The sequence below is a fragment of the Apodemus sylvaticus genome, chromosome 15 (assembly GCF_947179515.1).
Source record: "Apodemus sylvaticus chromosome 15, mApoSyl1.1, whole genome shotgun sequence".
NCBI lineage: Eukaryota > Metazoa > Chordata > Mammalia > Rodentia > Muridae > Apodemus > Apodemus sylvaticus.
Window position 1 is genome coordinate 55710272 of NC_067486.1, and position 25461 is coordinate 55735732.

General features: G+C 44.1%; 1 protein-coding gene across 1 annotated transcript in view; it reads right to left on the bottom strand.

Moving 5' to 3' along the window:
* Positions 1-25461, bottom strand: part of Cfap44 (cilia and flagella associated protein 44) — a 90417-nt gene that overhangs the window by 12163 nt on the left and 52793 nt on the right. The window contains exons 25-28 of the mRNA XM_052158952.1: positions 22108-22285; positions 12554-13054; positions 9174-9377; positions 5125-5320 (exon numbers count right to left, since the gene is read on the bottom strand). Coding sequence (XP_052014912.1) covers positions 5125-5320; positions 9174-9377; positions 12554-13054; positions 22108-22285 — 1079 coding nt within the window. The remainder of the gene's footprint in view (positions 1-5124; positions 5321-9173; positions 9378-12553; positions 13055-22107; positions 22286-25461) is intronic.

Genomic DNA, 25461 nt, shown 5'->3' on the forward strand with positions numbered 1-25461 from the left:
AGGAGAGTCAGGGCTTACTGGCCATAGGTACCAAGTCCATCTCCACCATTTTGTCAGTAAAGACTGCTAGTGCTAGAACTCATTCCCACACACAACAGCCACAAGGAGGACTCACTTTTCTTCGGTGACAATGAAGACTAAATGATACATATTTCTACTTTAATAACGGGGACAACAGAAGATCCCAGGAAATCAGTCTAGTCTATGGCAGGATCGTAGGGAAGTCTGAAGTCCCACCTCCCAGAAGATATCACCACAGTAGCAATGGGGAGGAAAACACAATGGATGCTAACACCAGACCTATTGAGGTCTACTGCATCAATGGTAACTGCGCTGTGTCAGACTAGCAAGAGAGTCTCCTAGGGTGTGCATTACTTTCTTTTCTGCCTCTGCAATAAAATTTCCTGGCAAAAGTAATTTAAGGGAGAAAGGGCTTGTGTGGCTCAAGGTTCCAGGTTGCAGTCCTTTATGGCAGAGAACTGAAGGAGCAATGGCTTGAGTTAATTCAGGTTACTACATCCAAAGTAAGGGCAGAAAGCAATGAATTCATGCATACTTGGGTTCGGCTCACTCTCTTCAGTTATACCGTTCAGAATCCCCATCCTAGGAAATATGCATACAATATATGTACATATAATTATATATGTACACATATAAACATATTAGTATATATTATATACTAATATATTTATATTAATCTATATATTAATATATAGAGAGTGAAGATGTAGAGATAAAGGAATGCACTGCATATACTATATCCACTATGCACAATATACACTACACACAGGGATGTACATTAGCATGGCAACTTTTGGGGGAAACTGTATATGACCTTTCTTTCCTCAGAAGGAAAAAAAGAAATATTGCCATGTAAGGCAATATTCCACTCTTGGGTATATATACAAAGAAAATGAGATCCACATGCAGAAATAGCAGTGTTGTTATTGTGCCACTATTTACTATTGCCAAGATACAGACTCAGCCTGTCAACAGATGAACAGGTAAAGGAAAGAGGATATTTATATATGATGGAGTTGGACACAGAACAAGTGTCACGTGTTTTCTGTTATAGATGAGAACTGGAAAAGAAGAGAGAGAAAAAATAAAAGTCCCGTGAGTGGGACTGTTGAGAACGGGAAAGGCCTTAGGGAGAAGGGAGAAGGCAGGGGAGGGGTCGGAGGACCATTGAGCAGTATCACATACATATATTAAATGAAAAGTTCAATGCAGGACATCATTTTGTATCATTTCCATGTGCTAATAATTATACTGAAATGTGTTATGTGTGTTAACACTCCTGCAGTTACCAGATGACAACAGGAAACAGTTTTATGCTCATGAACTTTCCAGAAAAAGAGGCGATTCCTTAAGAAAACTGAACTCGCTACCCAAACCCATCTAATATAAAACAGATGACTGAATATCACTGGAACTGTTAACAATTTTACTCTGTAGTTTAACCCATCACCACCAAGTCTTCAGTTCCAAATAGCTTCACAGGCAAATTCTACTCAATTATGAGAGATTTAGTATCTTCTAGAAAAATCAAAGATGAGAAAAGACTTCCTAATTCTCAGCCTTGATGAGAATCAGAGCTAGAAGTGGCCCAGGTGGTTCAGGGTTAGAGATTTCCTTTCCGGTTCTTGGCCAGAAGCTGTAAATGTCTGTGACTCTGTTCTAGCCAGAAGCCAGTGATGTCAGAAAATAGTCCAGACCCTTGTCTGGTTTCTAGTTATCTCTCTTCCCCTGAATGAGGCCCCTGCCTGGAAGCCATATCTGAGGGTGTGACTGCCATTCCAGCCCAGACACTAATCTATTTTGGTGAGCACTTGTGGAATTTGGTCTCTGGGTTTTATAGGTGGGAATGGGTTATATAAAAGATAACCTTAGAGACAGCAGCATGTGCTGATGTCTCAATAAGAAGCAAAAGCACTGCAGCTTAGAGTGCCTGACCAATAGCAAGCCCAAATTTGAGTTTTCTACTTCTCTCTCCATGTTTTCCTTCTTTCAGCATTCTATGTTTTCTGGCTTGTCTGTAGTCTGAATGTTGCCTGGTGTGTGTGTGTGTGTGTGTGTGTGTCTGTCTGTGTGTCTGTGTTTGTATGTGTCTCTGTCTCTGTGTGTGTGCCTGTGTGTGTGTATGTCTGTGTGTGTGTATAACTCTGTGTGAGAGAGAGTGTGGGGAGGGAGGGAGTGAGACAGAGACAGAGACTGAGAGAATTCTGATCTACTCCAAAGGTTAGAACGTTCTACACTATGGAGTATGTTCATCACCTGGCCAAGCCTCCATCTACCTTGGAAAGCTGGTTTGCTTATGGCCATGCTAAGGAGAGGGGAGAAATAACTGTTCCCCGTAGTGAGGAGATGGACCATCCACTCCAACGCTTGTTTGCTGGGTTCCCATGATGTAGCAATGTGACCTGCCTGCTTGAACTCTTTCCATTTTCCATTTTAGGTACTAGCCAAAGCTTGGCCATGATTTCCTAGACACTCCAGTCTCTGTCTCTCTCTCTGTCTCTGTCTGTCTCTGTCTCTGTCTCTGTCTCTCTCTCTCTGTCTCTCTCTCTCTCTCTCTCTCTCTCTCTCTCTCTCTCTCTCTCTCTCTCTCTCAAGCCTGTCCTTCTTCATGCAGTTGTCTCCTACCATGTTCTGGCATTTTTCGTTCTGGTCTCCCTCCTTCTGGAAACTGCTGAGATTTAAAGCGTTTTGGCCCTGTTGCTTCTGGCCTGTCTCAAACTCTTTAACAAAACAAGTTCACAAGTTCGCTTCCAAATCTTTCCCTAAATTCCTGTATTAATGAGACTAAGAACCCTGAGCAGAACTCTGATTTTCCCAGTCACAGTATGGGATGAGCATTAGCCTCATATTTAAATTAGACAAAGAGGAAGTGGAGAGAAAGGACAGAGAGTGGGTGAGCTGAAGGAAAGGAAGAAAAGAGGAGGGAGAGGGGGGGGAAAGGAAGGATAGAAGGAAGGGTGAAAGGAAGAGTGGGAAAAAGGGAGGGCGGGAAGGAGAGCAAAACTACTGACCAATGGCCCACATGAATATTATATTAGCACATTTTCCATTGCTATAACAAACTACCTGAGGCTGAACACTGTATAAAGAAAAGTGTGCTATATGGCTCATTGATTTGGAAGTTAGAAATCCAAGAGCAGCAGTGCCGTGTGTTGGTTTCTGATGAAGGGCTTCCGGTGCACAATGTCATAGTGGAAGTACATGGGAGAGGGGTCCCATGACTGAAGCAAGAGAGACCCCAGGAATGGGTAATCTTGCTATGTTATAACGGCTTATTTCATCTTTCCATGAACCAATTGGGGTGAGAACTGTTAACCCTTCCAAAGCAGTACCCCCCACTGACCCAAGTATCCTGCATTAAGTCCTAAGAAGCATCGAGTGTAAGAGTCCTTGAGGGTCACAAACCATGAACATGCTCTGTAAAGGCAGGGTAAAGGCTTCCTTTAAAAGCTTAGCAAATAAAATTCAGCAGTACACAAAATATTATACTCTACCAGTGGTGGTTTATTTCCAGGAAGAAGTCGTGTTTAATTATCAGTGGGTGATCTCTGCCAAGTTATTGGCAAAAGGCTGGGGGAAGGGAAGTCACATACCATCAACTACTGCAGAAAAACATCTGATAGAATCCAATATACATTCATGATTAGAACTCACAAAATGGAGGAAGCCCATTTACCTACTCCTGAAGGTAACAAGACACTTACTGGCCAAAGACTGGACGCTCTCCCTCTAAGGCTGCAAACAAAACAGAGACCTCAGCCTCCCCCTCCATTCAGAGTAATCCTGGATGTTTGAGCCACACAGGGCAGAAATAGGTAATACATATACGGAAGAAAGTCCTACCAGAAATTTCCATAGAATCTATCCAAGCCTTCTAGCAGTAAGAAGCAAGTCCACAGAACATGAGGCGCACAGGTATATCAAACCAATCATACTTCTGTATGCCTGCAGCGAGCTTGAAGACACCGAGAGCATAAGTGTGATCCCACGTACATTTGTTCAAATCAGGGAACTATGCAGGTGTAAATCTAACAGAGCAGGAGCATGTGCAGGCTATGTGTGGACATATGAGTCACAGGCAAGCTGCCAGGCCTTCCCCGAAACATGCAGAGCCAGGCTGATAAACAGGTTTAACGCAAATGTGGTAACGGGTCCAACAGGATTTCGTTGTAGATATAAACAACATTACTCTAAAATATGAAAAGATTAAGGAGCTAGAACAGCTAAAGCCATTCTGACAAAGAAGACTGGCACGGCAGGAGGTGGTCAGCCTGATTCCAGTACTCACTGTGCAGTCACAATAACAAAGGGGGAAGGGCACCGTAACAAGACAGAAAGCCCAGAACGAGATCCCTGTGCAGAAACCCAGACTACTGTGACGTGTGAGTCAAAAGACCCAAGACAATTCAGAGGACCAAGACAGCCTCCTCAACAGATGCTGCAGGTACAAAGTTACAGATGGGGGGAGGGGAGGTGTGAACCACGCAGTATACAAAGGACTAGTCTCCAGAACACAGGAAACTCTCAAAACTCCAGACCAAGACAGCAGGCCGAGCTCACTAACCTTACTTAAGCACCTACAAAAGTTGAGGCAGGCAATTCACCTAAACTATCCTGTATTAATTCATACCTAACACACATACAAGCACATACACACACACACAGGCATGTACACACACATAGGCACATACACACATACACACCACACACACAGACACATACACACACACATGTATACACATACATGCATGCACCACTACGCACATGCACACACATACATACACATATATGCACACATACATTCACCACAAACCGTACACTCAAGTATACACATATACATGCACACTCATACACACTCATGCATGCACCACACTTTAGTACACACACATGCAAATGCACACACACCACTCAAATGGACTCACTCCAGTTCTTCAAACACACGCTATCGGCTTACAGCCCCTGCCCTTTAATCCTGTCAGTACTTCTATGTTGCCTGTGCAGTAGTAGGTGAGAAAGATACTGCACCAGACAGAAAGTTCCGTTTTGCCTCTCGTTAGTGCCGAGGAGAAGAAATGGAGCAGCAAGTTAGGGAGGAACACGAACCAGCGTCTCCCTCAACTTCCTTCTTCTTTGCCCGCTTAATCCTCTTCTTCAGGACCTTCATGAGGAAGTTTGCAAATTTATTGTTTTCCCCCAGGGCTGCCTGGAAGCCAGCGTAGAGTGCCTTTTCTTGCTCCTGGAGTTTGTTGATTTCATTCTTTTTCTCTTCCATCTCTTTAAGCGTTTCGTTTATTTTCCACTATGGGGGGGAGGGGGGAGGAACACAAGATACGTAACGGTTTCTCACAAGCCGGCTTCAGAGTGCAATGCCCGTTCCAATGCAAAGCTGGAGTCTACAGATATTCTTGAGCTTCTTAATAGAAATCTACTTCTGATGGTTCTGGACCTGTTTATTTGATTAAATAAATTTACATTCTTTAAAACTATCACTCAAGTTCAGTATCTTTGGAATGTTCACCTTTGTCAAAAAAAAAAATCCAAATTAAACAAATTGGAATTTTGGTTTGGCTTAATTTGTTTGTTTGTTCATTCGTTCGTTTGTCTTTTGAGTCAGGGCTTCTCTGTGTAGCCCTGGGTATCCTAGAACTTGCTCTGTAGACCAGGTTGGTCATGAACTCACACAGATCCAACTGCCTCTGCCTCCTTAGTACTGGGATTAAAGGCCTGTGTCACCACCACCCAGACAGATTAGAATTTTTACTGGCATTCAGATAAGATGGCGCCTACAGAGAAACACAGTCACGGGTTTGGAGCAGTGCATCCAATATGGCATAGGGCCAGCATTCATAGCTGGATTTCTGAACGCCATTCCAGAAGATTGACTAATGTCTGTCTCCGATTCATGTCGTGAAGGACAGCCCACTGACGGGAGCAGTATCTGTGACCAGACATGAGCCTCAAAAAGGCCTGCTCAGAGTGACTGTGTTCGAGACCTGACCCCTCCCTGCACAACCACCTGGGAACAAAGCAAGCACCACACCCAGGGCCCAGGCAGGCATCTGGAAGCCCAGAAGGATTGCCAAGGAGCGGAAGCTTAGCCAGCAATTCAGTTCGGTGCCCCTTTCATCTCTCTCCTATACACATCCTCCCTCCACCCCCACACCTGCATCTAATGCTCAAGCCACTTCTCTCCCTCCTGTCTTCCTCTTTTGTTCTTCTGTTATCCGCCCCCTGCCCCACCCTCCCCCCCTTTTCCCAAAGAACACAGGCCAGCCTGGTAGGCAGGGTTTCACGCCCTAAGGCTTGGGACTCTTAGATGAGCTTGTGGCCTTTTTTATTTTTTTACTTCTCTTCTCACCCCCACCCCTTGTTTCTATGACGCCCTCATCCTAATTTGTTTGCATGCTGCTCGGCTAGGTTTGAGGATTATTGTGCATTCTTTACCATATTGTCCACCCATGCCTCATACACTTCTTAGCTCTATGTTTCCTCTTCCTGTCATCCTTATACCCTTATCTTTTTCCTTCATGATTATAATCTTCTATCGATTTAACAATCTCTGAGTTCTGTAGACACTAACAGATCCCAACTTTCCTCTTCCCAGCTGTTTTACCCAGGTTGGTGTTTCTTTCTTTTCAAGGTAGATAACAGTATCCCCATTCTCACTCTGCAAAAGCAATCTACAGATCAATGCAATCCTAAACAAAATTCTGATGATATTCTTCACAGAAATAGAAATCTTAAAAATCATAGGAAGTTGAAATATCCTGACAGCCATAGCAATTGTGTGCAAAAATAATTTTGCTGTGAGGAATCGCCATGCCACGTTTCAAGTTAAAGCCATAGAAGAAAACAACAACAACAAAAACCTGAAACAACAACACAGCTTAGTATTGTTAGAAAAAAAAAAAAAACTGGACACACAGATCAATAGAATAGAATAGAAGACCAGATACACAAGTCCACATAATTATAACCCCCTCATTTTGATAAAAATGCCAAAATCACACATTGGAGAAAAGGCAGCAGCAGCAGCAGCAGCAAATGGACACACAGAGAAATGAAATTAAGTCCTTATATTTCACATTGCCCAAAAGTCAACACCAAATAAATCACACACATCAACCCAAGGCCTGAAAATCCATGCCGGATGTGGGGAATACCTATGAGTTATTTGACAGGAAGGCCCCAGAGACTAACAAAACAAAGCAGGCCACTGCCATTGCTTTTAGCTGGCCCCTATAACAATATGGCAGGCCCCTATTGCCAAAGACACCACAAACTTTGGTTGAACGACATGGAGAACTCAAGCTGTGACTGACCTTGGAACTTCTTCTCTGTTGGCTACCTTTCTAAGTGCTGAAGGGGTTTTGCAGGCTACTGGGAGAAACAAATCACCAACAGTCTTGCTCAACATGCTAGAATATCATGCTAACATATCATCCTTCCAGGTTGTATGTGCCAGCTGGTGCGATAGTTACATGACACCTACGGGTGTGTCCTCCTGCTTTCTGACCACAGCTGAGGTCTGCTCCACAGGAAAGAATCTATCCCTGGCATCGTGAACCTGAGCAAAATCTTGGGAGCATATAAACCCTAAGATGAACCTATTAGTGTTGCTTTGCTAAATGGGCATATTACCAAATTGACTTCTAAATATCTGTGATTATATTCATAGAACGGTGCTGACCTCTACCTTGGTCAGAGGGAAGATTGGTTTTGAGGTGGGCAGCTGTTAATGCAGAGACTCATACTTGGTCAAAAGACTAAGAATGGGTGATAAGAATGAGCTCCTAAATGGGACAACTAAACCAATCCTGCCCCAAGGTTTAGGGGATAATGCAGAAGAGGGGGGTATAAGGAATGTAAGACCCAGAGGATCAGAGGAATGTCATAAATGCTGTCTGTTAGACATGGCATAGCCATTATACTCATAACTTCCCAGCAGCTTGAGTAAGACCTGGGCAAAATAAGCAGCCAACATTCTATCTTGGATGAGGAAGTCCAAGGACATCTCATGATGTCCCAAGTCTAGGAAAGGAGTTGAGGGAGACAAGAGTAATTTTTCTTTGGGTGTGGCAGTTGGTAGGATGTCCATTCTCTGATGGTATGAGGAGGGGAAGAGTTAGAGGAGGAGGAGGAAGAGGAGGAGGAGGAGGAGGAGGAGGAGGAAAAGGAAGAGGAGAAAGGAGAAGGAACAAGGTTCGTTGGGAGGGGCTGGGGGCTGGAAGGAAGGAGCTGAAAGATGGAAATGGTAAGAATATATTATATGAGTGTGTGAAATTGGCAACAAATAAATAGAAATGTTCTTTTAAAAAAAACAAGCTATATCATTTGCAGAAAAATGGTTGCAACAGGAGATAATCATTTTAACCAAATGAAGTTCCTAGATTTTGTGTGAGTGTATATGTTCATATGTCTGCAGGGGTACATGTACTCACATATATGCAGAAGATAGAGATGGATATTATGTCTTCCTTAATCATCTTCTACTTTATTATTTTTAAACATCTCTCTTATACATCATCTCTGTGTGTGTATTCGTGTGTGTGTGTGTGTGTGTGTGTGTGTGTGTGTGTGTGTATGCCTATACCACAGGGCATGCATGGTCAAGAAAACAACTTTTGAGAGTTGGGTCACTCCATCAATTGTAGTGGTTCTCAACCTGTGGGTCACAACCCCTTTGGCAAACCTCTGTCTCCAAGAATATTTTCATTAGGATTCATAACAGCAGCAAAATTATAATTATGAAATTAGCAACAAAATGATTTTATGGTTGGGGGGTCACCACGACACGAGGAACTGCATTAAAGGGTTGCAGCAGTAGGAAGGCTGAGAACCACTGGTCTAGTGAATGAATTGAAGCTCAGAGCTCAGGTCATCAGGCTTGCCGACAAGTACCTCGACCCAACGAGCTATGCTAGCCTTCTCTGTCTTGTTTTTCTGAGACACCATGTCTCACTGAACCTGAAGCTTGCCAGCTTGGCTAGGTTGGCTGACAAGCAAGATCCACAGACCCTCCTTTTCCTGCCTCCCAGACTTGGATTACAGACATGGGCTGTGTGCCTAGATCTTTACATTGGTTCTGGCAAATCAAATGGATGTTCCCTAACTTAGGGAGAGCAGCCAACCAGGGTCCAACCTGCTCTTACTTGCATGTCTTGCTCCTCTTTGTCTAAGGAATTAACTCGCTCTTGCAGAATATTTTCCTGTTTTTCAAAATTCTTGAGGAGAAGCATTTCTTGAAATAGCGTGACATGGTGAAGGTCAGATAATTTCATTTTAGTATCTAGCTTCAGTTTCTGATGTCTCAGAAGATGGAGTTCTGCGTCAAAAGTGACGGTCAGTTCTTTGATCTGAGGTAGAAAAGAGATTTGAGGATATGTAAGTTAAAAAGCAAATGTTCTTTTCCAAACTGTCCAACAGTACTGATGTATCTAAAATATCTCTCATTATATATTTTGACTAGAGATATAATTATGCACCCATATAAACTCACTTATTAGTGACATTAAATTTGCATAGCTCAATGATGGAAATTCTATAATAGAGTCCGTTAAGGTACTTTATCGTGATTGAATAAGCCATTGTTCAGTGACTTTTCATATATATATATATATATATATATATCCTCTTTTATCTAACCCATTTCAATGCTTTCTCACAGTAAGTCTAAAGAAAAATTACTCTTAACTCCTTTATTTAAAAACCTTTGAAAATGTAGCTAGGTGCCCAGCTCAGTTAGCCTCAGAGGGGCATCACCCAGTGATGGAAGAGCAATGGGAACTGATGCAGGGACTCAAAGCCAAACACCAGGCGGAGCCAGGGTGTGGCGGTCTGAATAGGTTTGGCTGACACAGACTCATATGTTTGAATGCTTGGCCCATAGGGAGTGGCACTACTAGGAGGTGTGGCCTTATTGGAGGGAGTGTCACTGTGGGAGTGGGATTATAGGTCTCTATGCTCAAGCTCCACCCAGTGAGGAATTAGTCTCCTTCTGGTTGCCTTCAGATGGAGATGTAGACCTCTCAGCTCCTTCTCCGGCACCATGTCTGCCTGTAGGCTGCTGTGCTCCCACCGTGATAATGAACTAAACCTCTGAAATTGTCAGTGAGACAGAAAAATTAAATGTTTCTTTCATAAGAGTTGCCTTGGTCATGGTGTCTCTTCATAGCAATGGGAACCCAAACTAAAACAAAAGGGAACCCTGAAGAAGATGGGTTCAGGGGGTGGGGAGTGGGAGGTTGGGTGGGCCTTTAGGAGCCAGAGGGGTCAAGTATACCATGAGAGGACTGCCCACAGAACCAACTAAGCAGGGCTCAAAGGGGCTCACAGAAACCAAAGTGACAATCATTGACCTTGTGTGGGTCTGAGCAAGATCCTTTGCATACACATCATGGTTGTATAGTTGGTGTTCTTGTGGGACTCCCAAGAGTGGGCAGGTGACTCTGACTCTTTTGCCTGCACTTGGGACCCTCTTCCTCCTACTGGGTTGCTTCATCCAGCAAGTGATATGAGGGCTTGTGCCCAGTCTTGTTGTCTTGTTAGGCAATGTTTCGTGGGTATCCCTGGGAGGCCTGATCTTATTTATTTGTTCTTTTGAAGGCAAACAGAAGAGGGGTTGATCTAAGGAAGAAGGGATGGAGGAGGGAAGACCGGGAGGAGTGGAGAGAGGGGAAACTGTGGTGAGGATGCAATGTATGAGAGAAGAATAAAAATTTAAAAAGCAAAGAATGGAAAATGTTTTTACATAGGTAAATACAATAATAGAGTCACAAGGAACTGTTCAATTATCACATTTTCCAAATGAAGAAATGAGGTTAAAGGTGACTGCCCTGTAATCAAGGCTACCTTAATATAAAGGTGGAACAGAAATTTAAGTCCCAACTCCAGAGTCCAAGTCCTGACTCCTGGTCTGGAGCTTTATTCCAGGCCGAAGGGCTGTGTACCCTCCTGTGTACTCTGACTGGGCACAGCTCTGCCTACTTATTGCAGGGTTAGTGAAAGGCTTAAGGGGGCCACAGCTGGTGATGAGCCCAAGGAAACTCGCACAGTGTGTGGGCGGGGGTGGAGGTGTGGGGGGAGGAAACCATTGAATGCTATCTGCTGGGTTGTACATTACAGGAAGTCTTGACTGTCAAAAACTTGGTGTATGTGAAGCCCCCTACTAGAGGAGAATGAACAGAAAGATGTCTGCAGGCTTGTAGTGGTCAAATTGCTAGAGAAATTTTAGGGTGCTAAAATACAGAAATCAACCCAAAGAAAAGAGATGGAAAAAAAAAACACAACCCACCAAACTTTTAAGTAAGCGTGGTGATAGAGTGCCTATTTAGGCTTCCTTTTATGCTTATTCAATAAGGCTACATTATCCCCAGTTTCTCAGGAGGCAGGAGGACATTTTCTTTTTCAAAAAGCCATTCTGGAACCGGTCCACAGAGGTCCACAGGTCTGTATGGGTTATGCCTGTTCTGTGGGCTCTCAGAGCTGACAGCTTGCTAGGTTTGTGAGGGTGGAGAGTCTCTACATGTGGCATAGCCAACAGATGTTTGTTAAATTGATAAAACCAATAAATTAACGTGATTATAGCAAAGCTTGTGGTTGAACATCTACTATGTGTCTGGCGTGTCTTATGACTAGACATCATGAGGGAAACAGAAGAGAGTAGAGATGTGGCCCTTCTCTGGAGGACTGTCAACTCTACCCGGCCTGGGGGAGCAGGGCTGATAGTGAAGGAGGAGCTACTGGGAGCACTTTTGCAGGGCGGGGCTGACGAGAGCTGAGGAAGGGGCTCCTGGTATCTGTCTGGTAGCGGGGAGCTACCTGTCCAGGAAAGGTTCTCTCCTTCCGTGGTTAAACTGTACCCGGGCACTTCTGACCCAAGTCTGGTTCTGGTTTCCCTGGAAATGATGGCACCTGTCCTTCCAGTTCTAAAATAATTTTGAAATCCAGTCATCACCACAGACACTCCTTCCTACCGGAGCAACCCATGCACTAAAGAAAGGAGAGAGGATGGGCCAGCAGCGTGGTGTTTACACCTGTAATCCAGGGACCTGAGAGCCAGAGGCAGGGGGATTAGCCACAACTTTGAGGCCAGTTCGGGCTACATAGTGAATTTTAGGCCAACCTGAGGTACAAAATAAGACAGTACCAAAGAGACGGAAAGAGAAACTGAGACGGAGACAGAGATGGTGGTGTGAAAAAAGCAAAAGCTTCCGGTTTAAGTACACCCTATTTATCTTTTCTCCAGTTCCCTTTACCATGACTTCATTTAGCTGCATGGGCGGGGCGGGGCGGGGCGGGGGGCGGGGGCGGCGGGGGTGGGGGGGGCAAAGGTGTGTGTGGGGTGGGGGCGGCGGGGGTGGGGGGGCAAAGGTGTGTGTGGGGTGGGGGGGAGAAGCCGAGCCTTCAGGGAGTAATGAGCTGGTCAGCATTTGGGAGAAAGGTTAACGAGGAGAAATCTGACACCAGCCAATCATAAGCCAGACCGAATTCTACCAGTTATTCTCATCCTTTCGGCGGCTTCGCCTCTTACCCGGTTGCACAAGAACTGCTGCATGTACAGGTGTTTAACCTCGTCTCTCTTCATAATCTCCAGCTCCACGTCGCCTGGCTCCGCCTTCTCAAACTCGGTTTGCTTTGGAAGCTCCAGGAAGGCGGATGCCTTGGACGACCTAGACAGGGAGTCTCTGGTGGTCAGGTCTCCCTCCTTTCCCGAGGACAGTTTGAGGAACCCCAGGCCTCCTCCGGAGCCCCCGGAGCCCGACTGCTTGCTGCTGCTCTTTGCATCCTGCCGTTTCTTCTGCTTTCTCTTAAATCTCAAGAGTGTTTCCTCGTCGTACTGGAATCTCCGTTCTGGGACTTCTTCTGGATAGATCTGCGGGACCTGGGGGATGGGCATGTGCTTGGACGCGGGGATGGAAGACTGAATGTTCTTCAGTTCATGTACCAGGCACTGGATTTCCTCGATGACGGCCAACTTGAGATCCCGAAGGGAAAGGATGCACTTGTTCATGTATCTCTTCTTTCCGTGGGCCTGAAACAGGGGCGGGGGACAACATCACCGCCTGCTCACAGTTATTTACCCTTTATCTTTGGACTGGCAAGACCAGGGGAAAGCAAACACAGTTACGCTTTCCTCTGGCTTTCAGGTGTTGCACTTTAAGACCGGAGCCAGCCTGGACCGGCCATCTAGAGCCTTTTCTCTTTGTCCCGTTGGTCCCTTCTGCTGGTTTGCAAGGTTGGGTTTCCTGTCCCTCAGCCTCTTAGTGGAAGTCTCTCAGGAGACTTGTGTTTAGCTGGACACTCCGGTCATTAACTAGCTCCTTTCCTAGTTGGACAATTGGATTATCACTCTTTTGTGGTCATGAAATATCAGTTTCATACAGCATACCATGACATCTTTCTGTGTGTTTTTTGATTTTTTGTTTGTTTGTTTGTTTTTTCTACTTATTTGAGCCAAAGCATACCTGCACCAGTACTGCATACACCCGTGGCTTACTCATTACATACTCCGTCCTAGAAGTATCTCCCAGGGCCTAAAAGGACAACAGCAACTGTGTGCAATGAGGCTGATAACCAGCCTAAGCATTACTCCACGTGAAATATAGTGTTTAAAAAAAAAGACCAAACGCACTTTGTCAAACAGTCTTATAAAAGTTACCTACATGTCTACTAGAAAGTAAAAAAAAAAAAAGAAAAAGGGCAGCGGCAGCAGTGGCTGCTCCAGCTGAAGGGCCATCAGCAGTGGAACCAAGGCATCACAGGGACCAGTTAGGCCCTGCGCCCACGACCACTGACCTTCGCTGACCAGCCGGGCAGCAAGCAGCTGCAGTTGTGCGGCGCCTTTCCTGCACGGAGGCCACTTCAGAACTCGGCCTCCCACCAGTCAGGAGAGGTGCATCCATCTTGGTTCCGGACTCCGGGGAACGGACAGACTGAGGTACACAAACATAATCCGAGGCCAACAACGCGGTGGTCTGAGCCCGACGGGTGTTGGCCTGCACCCAGGCCCTGGGCGGGTCGGGGGGCCATCGGGGTACCAACCCAGCCAGGAGGTTTTTTGCCCAGGCCTGCGAGCGCGCCGCCGCCATTTTGTCTGCAGGACGACAGAGAGCTCAGGCGGGCAGACCTGTAACAGGCATAGCCTAAGGCTAACAAAGCGGGGGTCCAGGCCCCAAAAGGCACAGGACTGACCCCAAGAACTGGGCGGCTTGGTGGGCCATCTGTGAGTCAACCCGCCCAGGTGATTGTTAGCAAAGCAGACTCTCCCGGCGCTTTCAGGGAGCGCGGGGCGCGCACGCCTGCCCGCCATCCTAGTCACCTGGCAGACCCAAGTAACAGTCATAGCCCTAGGGGAACTTTGCTCGGACCTTGGCCTCCCAGGCTTTTGCCTGGACTCAGGGACTGGGCGGCCAGGCTAACCTTGTGTGCGACAGCCCGGTTGGCGGATCGGCTGCCCAGCGGAGTGAGCGGAACACAGGGGAGGTCACAGTAGCATACACCGTCGGCACTCCCTGGGGGTGCACACAGGCTCCATCTGGTCCACAGACACAATCTGGGGCAAGGCCTCAGGCAGAAGCCCTTAGCTCTACTCTCTCCGCTTCCGGATCCAGATCAGTCTGGGCGGCAGCATTACATCTCCAAGTCCTGCAAGTGGCTAGCTGGGCTTCCGGGCGGCCAGCTGGGAGAAGTCAGTGTGCTCCAGTGAATCCAGCGGGCCCCAGCGGGAGCCTTCGGGTGCCTGCTTTGGGATCGGAACAGCCTGGGCAGCAGCACACTGTCTACAAGCAGTGCAGGAGGTAAGCTGTGCACCAGAGGCCAACTGGGAAGGGGCAGCTTGCACTGGTGAGTCCAGCACTGACAAGATAAACTAACAGCAGTGAGAACTAGATGGCAAAAGGCAAACGCAGGAACGTCACTAACAGAAATCAAGGCAATATGGCAACATCTGAACCCAATTCTCCTCTACCAACATGTCCTGGATACCCCATCACACCAGTAAAACAAGATTTGGATTTAAAATCACTGGTCATGATGCTGGTACAGGAACACATGAAGGACATACATAAAGAAATTCAGGAGAAAATGGATCAAAAGTTAGAAGCCCTTGCAAGGGAAACACAAAACTCATTGAAAGAAATCCAGGAGAATACAAAAGCCAACAAGGAGGAAATGCAAAAAACACTTAAAGAAATACAGGAGAACTTTGGTCAACAGGCTGAGGTCATGAAAGACGAAATACAAAAATCTCTTAAAGAAATACAGGAGAACTTTGGTCAACAGGCTGAGGTCATGAAAGACGAAACACAAAAATCTCTTAAAGAATTACAGGAAAACACAAACATGCAAGTGAAGGAGCTAAGCAAAACCATCCAGGATCTAAAATCAGAAGTAGAAACAACTAAGAAAACTCAAAGGGAGACAACTTTGGAGATAGAAAGCCTTGGGAAGAAATCAGGGGACAGAGATGCAAATATCAACAACAGAATACAAGAGATAGAAGAAAGAATCTCAGATGCTGAAGATTCCATAGAAACCATGGACTCAACAGTTAAAGAAAATGCAAAATGCAAAAAGCTTGTAACCCAAAATATCCAGGAAATCCAGGACACAATGAGAAGACCAAACCTAAGGATTATAGGCATAGATGAGAGTGAAGATTTACAACTTAAAGGGCCAGCAAACATCTTCAATAAAATTATGGAAGAAAACTTCCCTAACCTAAAGAGAGAGATGCCCATGAATATACAAGAAGCCTACAGAACTCCAAACAGACTGGACCAGAACAGAAATACTTCCCGTCACATAATAATCAAAACACCAAATGTTCTAAACAAAGAAAGAATACTAAAGGCAGTAAGAGAAAAAGGCCAAGTAACATATAAAGGAAGACCTATCAGAATCACAGCAGACTTTTCACCTGAGACAATGAAGGCTAGAAGGTCCTGGGCAGATCTCATGCAGACTCTAAGAGAACACAAATGCCAACCAAAACTACTATATCCAGCAAAACTCTCAATCACCATAGATGGAGAAACTAAGATATTTCATGACAAAACCAAGTTTACCCAATATCTATCCACAAACCCAGCCCTAAAAAGGATAATAGGAGGACAACACCAATACAAGGAGGGAAACTTCACCCTGGAAAAAACAAGATAGTAACCCTTCATCAAACCCAAAAGAAGTTAAGCATTCAAATTTAAAAAATAACGTCAAAAATGATAGGAAGTAACAATCACTATTCCTTAATATCTCTTAACATCAATGGACTTAATGCCCCAATAAAAAGACACAGACTAACTGAATGGATACGTAAACAGGACCCTACATTTTGCTGCTTACAGGAAACACACCTCAGGGTCAAAGACAAACACTACCTTAGAGTAAAAGGCTGGAAGACAATTTTACAAGCAAATGGTCTCAGGAAACAAGCTGGAGTAGCCATTTTAATATCAGATAAAATTGACTTTCAACCCAAAGTCATCAAAAGAGACCCTGAGGGACACTTCTTGCTGGTCAAAGGAAAAATACAAAAAGAAGAACTGTCAATCCTGAACATCTATGCCCCAAATGCAAGGGCACCCTCTTTCGTAAAAGAAACTTTATTAAAACTAAAAGCACACATTGCACCTAACACAATAATTGTGGGAGACTTCAACACTGCACTTTCCTCAATGGACCGATCAGGAAAACAGAAACTAAACAGGGACACAATGAAACTAATTGAAGCTTTGGACCAATTAGATTTAACAAATATATATAGAACATTCTATCCTAAAACAAAAGAATATACCTTTTTCTCAGCACCTCATGGTACCTTCTCCAAAATCGACCATATAATTGGTCACAAGACAGACCTCAACAAATATAAGAAGATCGAACTAATCCCATGCCTCCTATCTGATCACTATGGAGTAAAAGTGGTCTTCAATAGCAACAGAAACAACAGAAAGCCCACATACACGTGGAAACTGAACAATACTCTACTCAATGATACCTTGGTCAAGGAAGAAATAAAGAAAGAAATTAAAGACTTTTTAGAACACAATGAAAATGAAAACACAACATACCCAAATCTATGGGACACAATGAAAGCAGTGCTAAGAGGAAAACTCATAGCCCTGAGTGCCTCCAAAAAGAAAATGGAGAGAGCATACATTACCAGCTTAATGACACACCTGAAAGCCCTAGAACAAAAAGAAGCTATTTCGCCCAGGAGGAGTAGAAGGCAGGAAATCATCAAACTCAGGGCCGAAATCAATCAAGTAGAAACAAAGAGAACCATACAAAAAATCAACAATACCAGGAGCTGGTTCTTTGAGAAAATCAACAAGATAGATAAACCCTTAGCCAGAATGACCAAAGGGCACAGAGAAAGTATCCAAATTAACAAACTTAGAAATGAAAAGGGAGATATAACAACGGAAACTGAGGAAATCCAAAAAATCATCAGATCCTACTACAAGAGCCTATACTCAACACAACTGGAGAATCTGGAGGAAATGGACAATTTCCTTGACAGATACCAAATACCAAAATTAACTCAGGACCAACTAGACCATCTAAACAGTCCCATAATGCCTAAAGAAATAGAAGGAGTCATAGAAAGTCTTCCAACCAAAAAAAGCACAGGACCAGATGGCTTCAGTGCAGAATTCTACCAGACCTTCAAAGAAGAGTTAACACCAATACTCTTCAAACTATTCCACAAAATAGAAACAGAAGGAACACTACCCAGTTCCTTCTACGAAGCCACAATTACGCTGATACCAAAGCCACACAAAGATCCAACAAAGAAAGAGAACTTCAGACCAATTTCCCTTATGAACATCGATGCAAAAATACTCAATAAAATTCTTGCCAACCGAATCCAAGAACACATCAAAACGATCATCCACCATGATCAAGTAGGCTTTATCCCGGGAATGCAGGGTTGGTTCAATATACGGAAATCCATCAATACAATTCACTACATAAACAGACTCAAAGAACAAAACCACATGGTCATTTCATTGGATGCTGAAAAAGCATTTGACAAAATTCAGCATCCCTTCATGCTTAAAGTCTTGGAGAGAACAGGAATTCAAGGCCCATACCTAAACATAGTAAAAGCAATATACAGCAAACCGGTAGCCAGCATCAAACTAAATGGAGAGAAACTTGAAGCAATCCCACTGAAATCAGGGACCAGACAAGGCTGCCCCCTTTCTCCTTATCTTTTCAATATTGTACTTGAGGTACTAGCTCGGGCAATTCGACAACATAAGGAGGTCAAAGGGATACAAATTGGAAAGGAAGAAGTCAAACTATCATTATTTGCAGACGACATGATCGTCTACCTAAGTGACCCAAAGAACTCCACTAGAGAGCTCCTACAGCTGATAAACAACTTCAGCAAAGTGGCAGGTTATAAAATCAACTCAAGCAAATCAGTGGCCTTCCTATACTCAAAGGATAAGCAGGCTGAGAAAGAAATTAGGGAAATGACCCCCTTCACAATAGCCACAAACAGTATAAAGTATCTTGGGGTGACTCTTACCAAACATGTGAAAGATCTGTATGACAAGAACTTCAAGACTCTGAAGAAGGAAATGGAAGAAGACCTCAAAAAATGGGAAAACCTCCCATGCTCATGGATCGGTAGAATCAATATAGTTAAAATGGCCATTTTGCCTAAAGCACTATACAGATTCAATGCAATACCCATCAAAATCCCAACTCAATTCTTCACAGAGTTAGAAAGAGCAATTATCAAATTCATCTGGAACAACAAAAAACCCAGGATAGCTAAAACTATTCTCAGCAACAAAAGGAAATCTGGGGGAATCAGTATCCCTGACCTCAAGCAATACTACAGAGCAATAGTGTTAAAAACTGCATGGTATTGGTACAGTGACAGGCAGGAGGATCAATGGAACAGGATTGAAGATCCAGAAATGAACCCACACACCTATGGCCACTTGATCCTCGACAAAGAGGCTGAAAACATCCAATGGAAAAAAGATAGCCTTTTCAACAAATGGTGCTGGTTCAACTGGAGGTCAGCATGCAGAAGAATGCGAATTGATCCATCCTTGTCTCCTTGTACTAAGCTCAAATCCAAATGGATCAAGGACCTCCACATAAAGCCAGACACTCTGAAGCTAATAGAAAAGAAACTGGGGAAGACCCTTGAGGACATCGGCACAGGGAGAAAGTTTCTGAACAGAACACCAATAGCGTATGCTCTAAGAGCAAGAATTGACAAATGGGACCTCATAAAATTACAAAGTTTCTGTAAGGCAAAGGACACCATCAAGAGGACAAATCGGCAACCAACAAATTGGGAAAAGATCTTCACCAATCCTACATCAGATAGAGGGCTAATATCCAATATATATAAAGAACTCAAGAAGTTAGACTACAGAAAACCAAACAACCCTATTAAAAAATGGGGTACAGAGTTAAACAAAGAATTCTCACCTGAAGAACTTCGGATGGCGGAGAAGCATCTTAAAAAATGCTCAACTTCATTAGTCATTAGGGAAATGCAAATCAAAACAACCCTAAGATTTCATCTTACACCAGTCAGAATGGCTAAGATTAAAAATTCAGGAGACAGCAGGTGTTGGAGAGGGTGTGGAGAAAGAGGAACACTCCTCCACTGCTGGTGGGGTTGCAAATTGGTACAACCACTCTGGAAATCAGTCTGGCGGTTCCTCCGAAAACTGGGCACCTTACTTCCAGAAGATCCTGCTATACCACTCCTGGGCATATACCCAGAAGACTCCCCACCATGTAATAAGGATACATGTTCTACTATGTTCATAGCAGCCCTATTTGTAATTGCCAGATGCTGGAAAGAACCCAGGTATCCCTCAACAGAAGAGTGGATGCAAAAAATGTGGTATATCTACACAATGGAGTACTATTCAGCCATTAGAAACAATGAATTCATGAAATTCTTAGGCAAATGGATGGAGCTAGAGAATATCATACTAAGTGAGGTAACTCAGACTCAAAAGGTGAATCATGGTATGCACTCACTAATAAGTGGATATTAACCTAGAAAACTGGAATACCCAAAACATAATCCACACATCAAATGAGATACAAGAAGAAAGGAGGAGTGGCCCCTGGTTCTGGAAAGACTCAGTGAAACAGTATTCAGCAAAACCAGAACGGGGAAGTGGGAAGGGGTGGGTGGGAGGACAGGGGAAGAGAAGGGGGTTTACGGGACTTTCGGGGAGTGGGGTGGCTAGAAAAGGGGAAATCATTTGAAATGTAAATAAATTATATCGAATAAAAAAATGTTTTGGAAAAAAAAAAAAAAGAAAAATCACTGAAACAAGATCAGCATGTTTACCTACTTGAGGATGGGTCTTTAAAGAACTAAGACTTAAAAATGAGAACTCAGCACGGGGCATGGGTGGAACCACCTGGTTGCTCTTACAGAGGATCCAGGTTCAATTCCCAGCACCCACATGGCAGCTCACAACCAGTTATAACTCCAGTTTCAGAGGATCCCAAGCCCTCTTCTGGCTTCTGTGGGCACCACCGTGCATGCACATAGGGACACAGACATACATGCAGGTAAAACAGTCTCACACATTAAGTAAGGAAGTAAATAAATAAATAAATAAAGTGTTCACAAAAATATGGGTCCGTAAATAATAAATACATAATACTCAATAAAAATAATGGGTAAATTAAACTTATTTGGGGGGAAAATTAGCTAGAAAAATAATCTAAATGGTCACTAGTAGTACGATGTCTGAAATGTTGATTGTGACCAGAAGAATAAAATTATTAGGTCATTGATCCTTCATTTGTGGATATTAGCTAGCATGCCAAGGCACTTATAGCACCGGCCTAAATAACACCTTTTGCAAAAAAAGAAAAGGATATACCTTCTTCAGGATACTTTTTTCCCGTTTCTCAGAATATGCTACCTATGGGATATAGAACTGACACCCTTGTCAGTGTGGTACGGTGAACGGTGTGGTCTATACAACCACACTGGGTGGGCAAGTAGTTAACCCTCCTTTTGAACAAAGTAGCCATATGCCTTCAGAGTCTCTGAGTGTGAAGAAGCAATCCCCTAATGATTTAAACGGGGCCCAAAGAATTAGCATTCATCAGAAATGCAGGCATCAACAAGGGAAACTGTACAGAGCCATATTGGGGGGTTACACCACTTGGTAGGAACTTGGCATTGACCAAGGACAATTCCTGGCTTCGGGCAGGAATCTGACGTTAAGGCATGATAAGAAAGTAGGTTACAGCAGGATTTTTTATCCTAGGGTGGAGAAGCTCAGAGTGAAGGTTAAGTTCATTGTTCCTCCAGGTCTATGAGTTCCTGAATTAAGCAGGTGACCCACCCAGCTGTCTGAGCAGTGGAGACAAGGATGGCCAGAGGACTTCCCTGGAACTCAGCCTGGAGTCTGGGGGGAGGGACTTACCCAAACTGTTAAAAGGTCTGATCCCCATTAAAGTTGGGGCCTCGATCGGTAAACTATCGTCCTGGCCTCGTTCTTTTCACCCCTTCCCCATCCACCCCTCAGCTTCTGTTCCAACAACCCAGTTCGTAGCAGCTGCAGGCAGCAGCTACGGAATACAACAGGAAACATTTAATAAGAAAAATGAGGCTCAGAGCCAAGTGTGATCAGCAACAGTTTCATTTCTGACAAAAAATGGAAGTCCAGTAAAGAAAAGACTGAATAATGACATCAGTTCTAACCGTTTAGCAGTCTGTGGCAGTCAAAAAACAAATCTATCAAGGATTCCATTGAATTTCAGAAGTTTGATGTACGTGAAACAGTATAGGACTTCCCCATAAAAATGGCCTGGGGCCATATAATTAACCTGAAGGCCGGCTCTACGCTGTGCTCACACACCCATAGATGAATCTCCTGACCTCTCTGGGTCCCTGTCTCACCATTTATAAAAAGAAGATGTATTCTAAACTCCTACAAAAATCGCCTTCAGCTCTAAATGTTCATGTGTATGTGCATGTGTGGATTAGAGAGATAAATGGAGGGGTTGGGCAGACTCTACTTAACAACAGGATGCTTTTCAGGGTCGCGGGGTCCAAGCGCTAAGTACCATCGAGTCGAGGAACCCCAGTTCCTCCTCCTTCTTGGCCGCATTTATTCTCATGTGCTCAGGTATCTTGTAGTCCGGGGCTGTCTTCAGATTGAAATCCCCCATGAATGTTTGGGCTTCTTTGATGGCCTGAACGTCTCTGGGGTCTTCATAGTCGTCATCGGGCTTGCTCTTGTAACTATAGGAGGAGGAGAAGGCACAGACGTGAATGTCACGCCGGACATGCGCACTTGCCGCCGCGTCCAGAACTCCACGGACATGCGCACTTGCTGCACGGAAACAACTTTTGGGAGGTACAGGAAGCTGAGGCAAGGATGGAAAACTCTTAGGACATCAGTCATAGTGATACCGTTTGGGAATGCAGGGGGAAAGGTGAAATTATATTAACCAATAAATAAGAGTAGAAAAAGCTGTGGCCTAGAACGCCCCGGGAGGAGGCTACAAAAATATGTTCTCTGTAGAGCCTCAAGGACACAGGTGCAGAGCGTGAAATGGAATGCTGGATGTATTTGGTAGCCCTGTAAATTTCCACACAAGTACATTTTTTTCTACTTAAAACAAAACAAAACAAAAAAAACCGAACCAACCAACCAAATAAACAAACAAACAAACAAAAAACATTTTACTGGGCCAGAGGATGGTCCAGTGGGTCCTGGTGCGTATCACCATGTCACACAGCCTGAATTCTGTCACCAGAGCCCACTGGCATTAGGAGATAACAAAGCCCTGCAATTGCCCTCTGATCTCCATGTGTGCCTTGTGTCACATCCCTCGTGCAGGAAACAAATTATGACACTTTATAAAAGTCAGAATCCATCTTGATTTTTAAAGCTAAGAACGAGCCAGGCTTAATGGCTCCAGCCTGTAATCCCAACCCCAAAGTTGGGGGTGGATGAGGAAGCCCAGCCTGGGTCATAGTGGAACACTGTAAAATAGATGGATGAGGGGAAAAGCTAGGAATAAAAGAGAATTTATTCAACTTAATAAAAAAGGAATTTAAAATCATAAAAGGATGGAGTGACTCTCCCTAACTCTAAAGATGAACGAGAATGTCTAGTCTCATTATTTTCAGCCAACATAATATAGCATGTACCACACAATAAAATGAAGAAAAATAAGAAATAAAAGGCAAAGGGATTAGGAAGGTAGAATCACTCACTCTTTAATGCAAAGTGAGGTGAGCAAGATGAAAGAGTAGAACAGAAAAGGAATAGAAACCACTTCTCGGCCTTTGGGCTAAGATCAAGTGAAAAAGAATAGGAAAAAGAACAGAAAAAAAAAAGAAAAGAAAACAAGAACAGAAAGGCTCCCGGCTCAGGAACACTGTGCGACTACATTGACACAGCGACAGTTCTGGTTCCCTCTGTGGAAAGCCTTCAGATAGTCCGAGGCTCTGCAGGACAAGAACTGGTGTCATTGAAGAGAGGACAGTCACGGAGGAGTACTCCCCAGATTCAGCCTCCAGTCCAGAGCTGAGATCCCCGCTTTCTGCTCTTTCTAGGGTAGGGAATGGGGTAGTCTGCTTTGTCAAGGGGATCGGCAGAGGACTGCTCTCTCTGAGTCCGAAGGCATTGATGGCGCTGATGGTGCTGCATGCTGGACAGCACTGATAGCGCTGGACCGCACAGCCTGAGCCATCAGAGAAGATGACAAGCACATACTCACACGGTGAAACAAAGTCCAGCTCCCAGGAGCGCCTTGCTTGGGGAGGGGGGGAAGAAGTGAGCTTTGTTCCCCAGAACTGCCTAAAGAACGAGTTTCTCTCTTGACATCTTTGGATCTCAGAGTGAGAGTGAGAGACAGACAGACACAGAGACACAGAGACAGAGACAGAGAGAGGCAGAGAAAGCCCCCAAGAGTAAAAATCCAGGGAATTCCTCAAGACCACCTATCGTATAAGAAGTGCCAAATGGAGTTCTTCAGATTAAAATGAAAGAACAGTAAAAAGAAACATTAATATCACAGGTATGAAACTTGTAATGGTAGATAGATTTTAGAATAACAGAATATATGCACTATTATTACTATAATGTTGGAGTATAAGTAACTTCTTTTGTGTGTGTGTGTGTGTGTGTGTGTGGTTTTTTGATATTTTTTGAGACAGGGTTTCTCTGTGTAGCCCTGGCTGTCCTGAAACTCACTCTGGAGACCAGGCTGGCCTCGAACTCAGAAATCCGCCTGCCTCTGCCTCCTAGAGTGCTGGGATTATAGGCGTGCGCCACTATAAGTAACTTCTAAATCTTTTTATAAAAGTTAAAAGGTGACTCTTAAAAATGATAATAACTTAAACATGTTAAAGATACATACTCTATAAATAGATTTAAATGGTGACAATAATGATAGAAACTATGAGGAAAATTGAAGAGTAAAATCACAGCAGCCTGGAGAAACGGTCATGAGTGCCTGCCGCACAGTCATGGGGAGAAGAGTTCATATCCTAGCACCCATGGGACCAGGCAGGTGTCTCACAAATGCCTGGGACTCCAGCTTCAAGGGATTCAACACTCTTCTAGCCTCCACAAGCACACAGACAGCTATATCACAAACATGCACATGAGCACGTGCACGTGCAGGCATGCACGCGCGCACACACACACACACACACACACACACACACTTACTTAAACAAAAACTTGAAAGGAGAGTTTTCATACGCAGTTGAACTTAACTTGTCTATTATATTAAAATAGATCAAATGAGCCAGTTTAGGGATGGACAGGAAGCTGAAGGAACCCTTCTTTGTTTAAAAATGAAAAGAAGTCACAGGTGGCTTTATTCCCTACACTCAGGGGACAGAGGCAAGTGGGTCTCTTTGAGTTTGAGGCCACACTGGTCTTACACAGTGACTTCCAAGACAATGAAGACTATATCGAGAGACTGTCTCCAAAAACAACAAAACAAAGCAAAGCACAAAAAGTTCAATATCTCTAGCCCCCGGGGAAAATATCAATCCAAACTTCAGCAAAGTGTCATTTCATGCTCTCCAGGGTGACTGCGATCAAGCCCCAAAGGGCAGGAAGCATTGAAGCCATGCAGAGGAATGACATTTCCTGTGCATTGCTAGTTTAATAAAAAGAATGATAGCTGCTATAGAACACAGATGAGAAAGAAGTCCCGCAGAAAAGGCAAACTACAACCACCATGTGGCCCGCCAGTCTTTCAGGGAGGTATTTATTCAAGCAACTGGCATCATGTTTTTCTATGATTCTGTGACAGAAAAGAGTTTCTTTTTTTTTAAGATCTAGAGTGAGACTTCTTTTTTTGTTGTTGTTATTTTATTTATTATATGTAAGTACACTGTAGCTGTCTTCTGAGGCCCCAGAAGAGGGCAGCAGATTTCATTACGGAATGGTT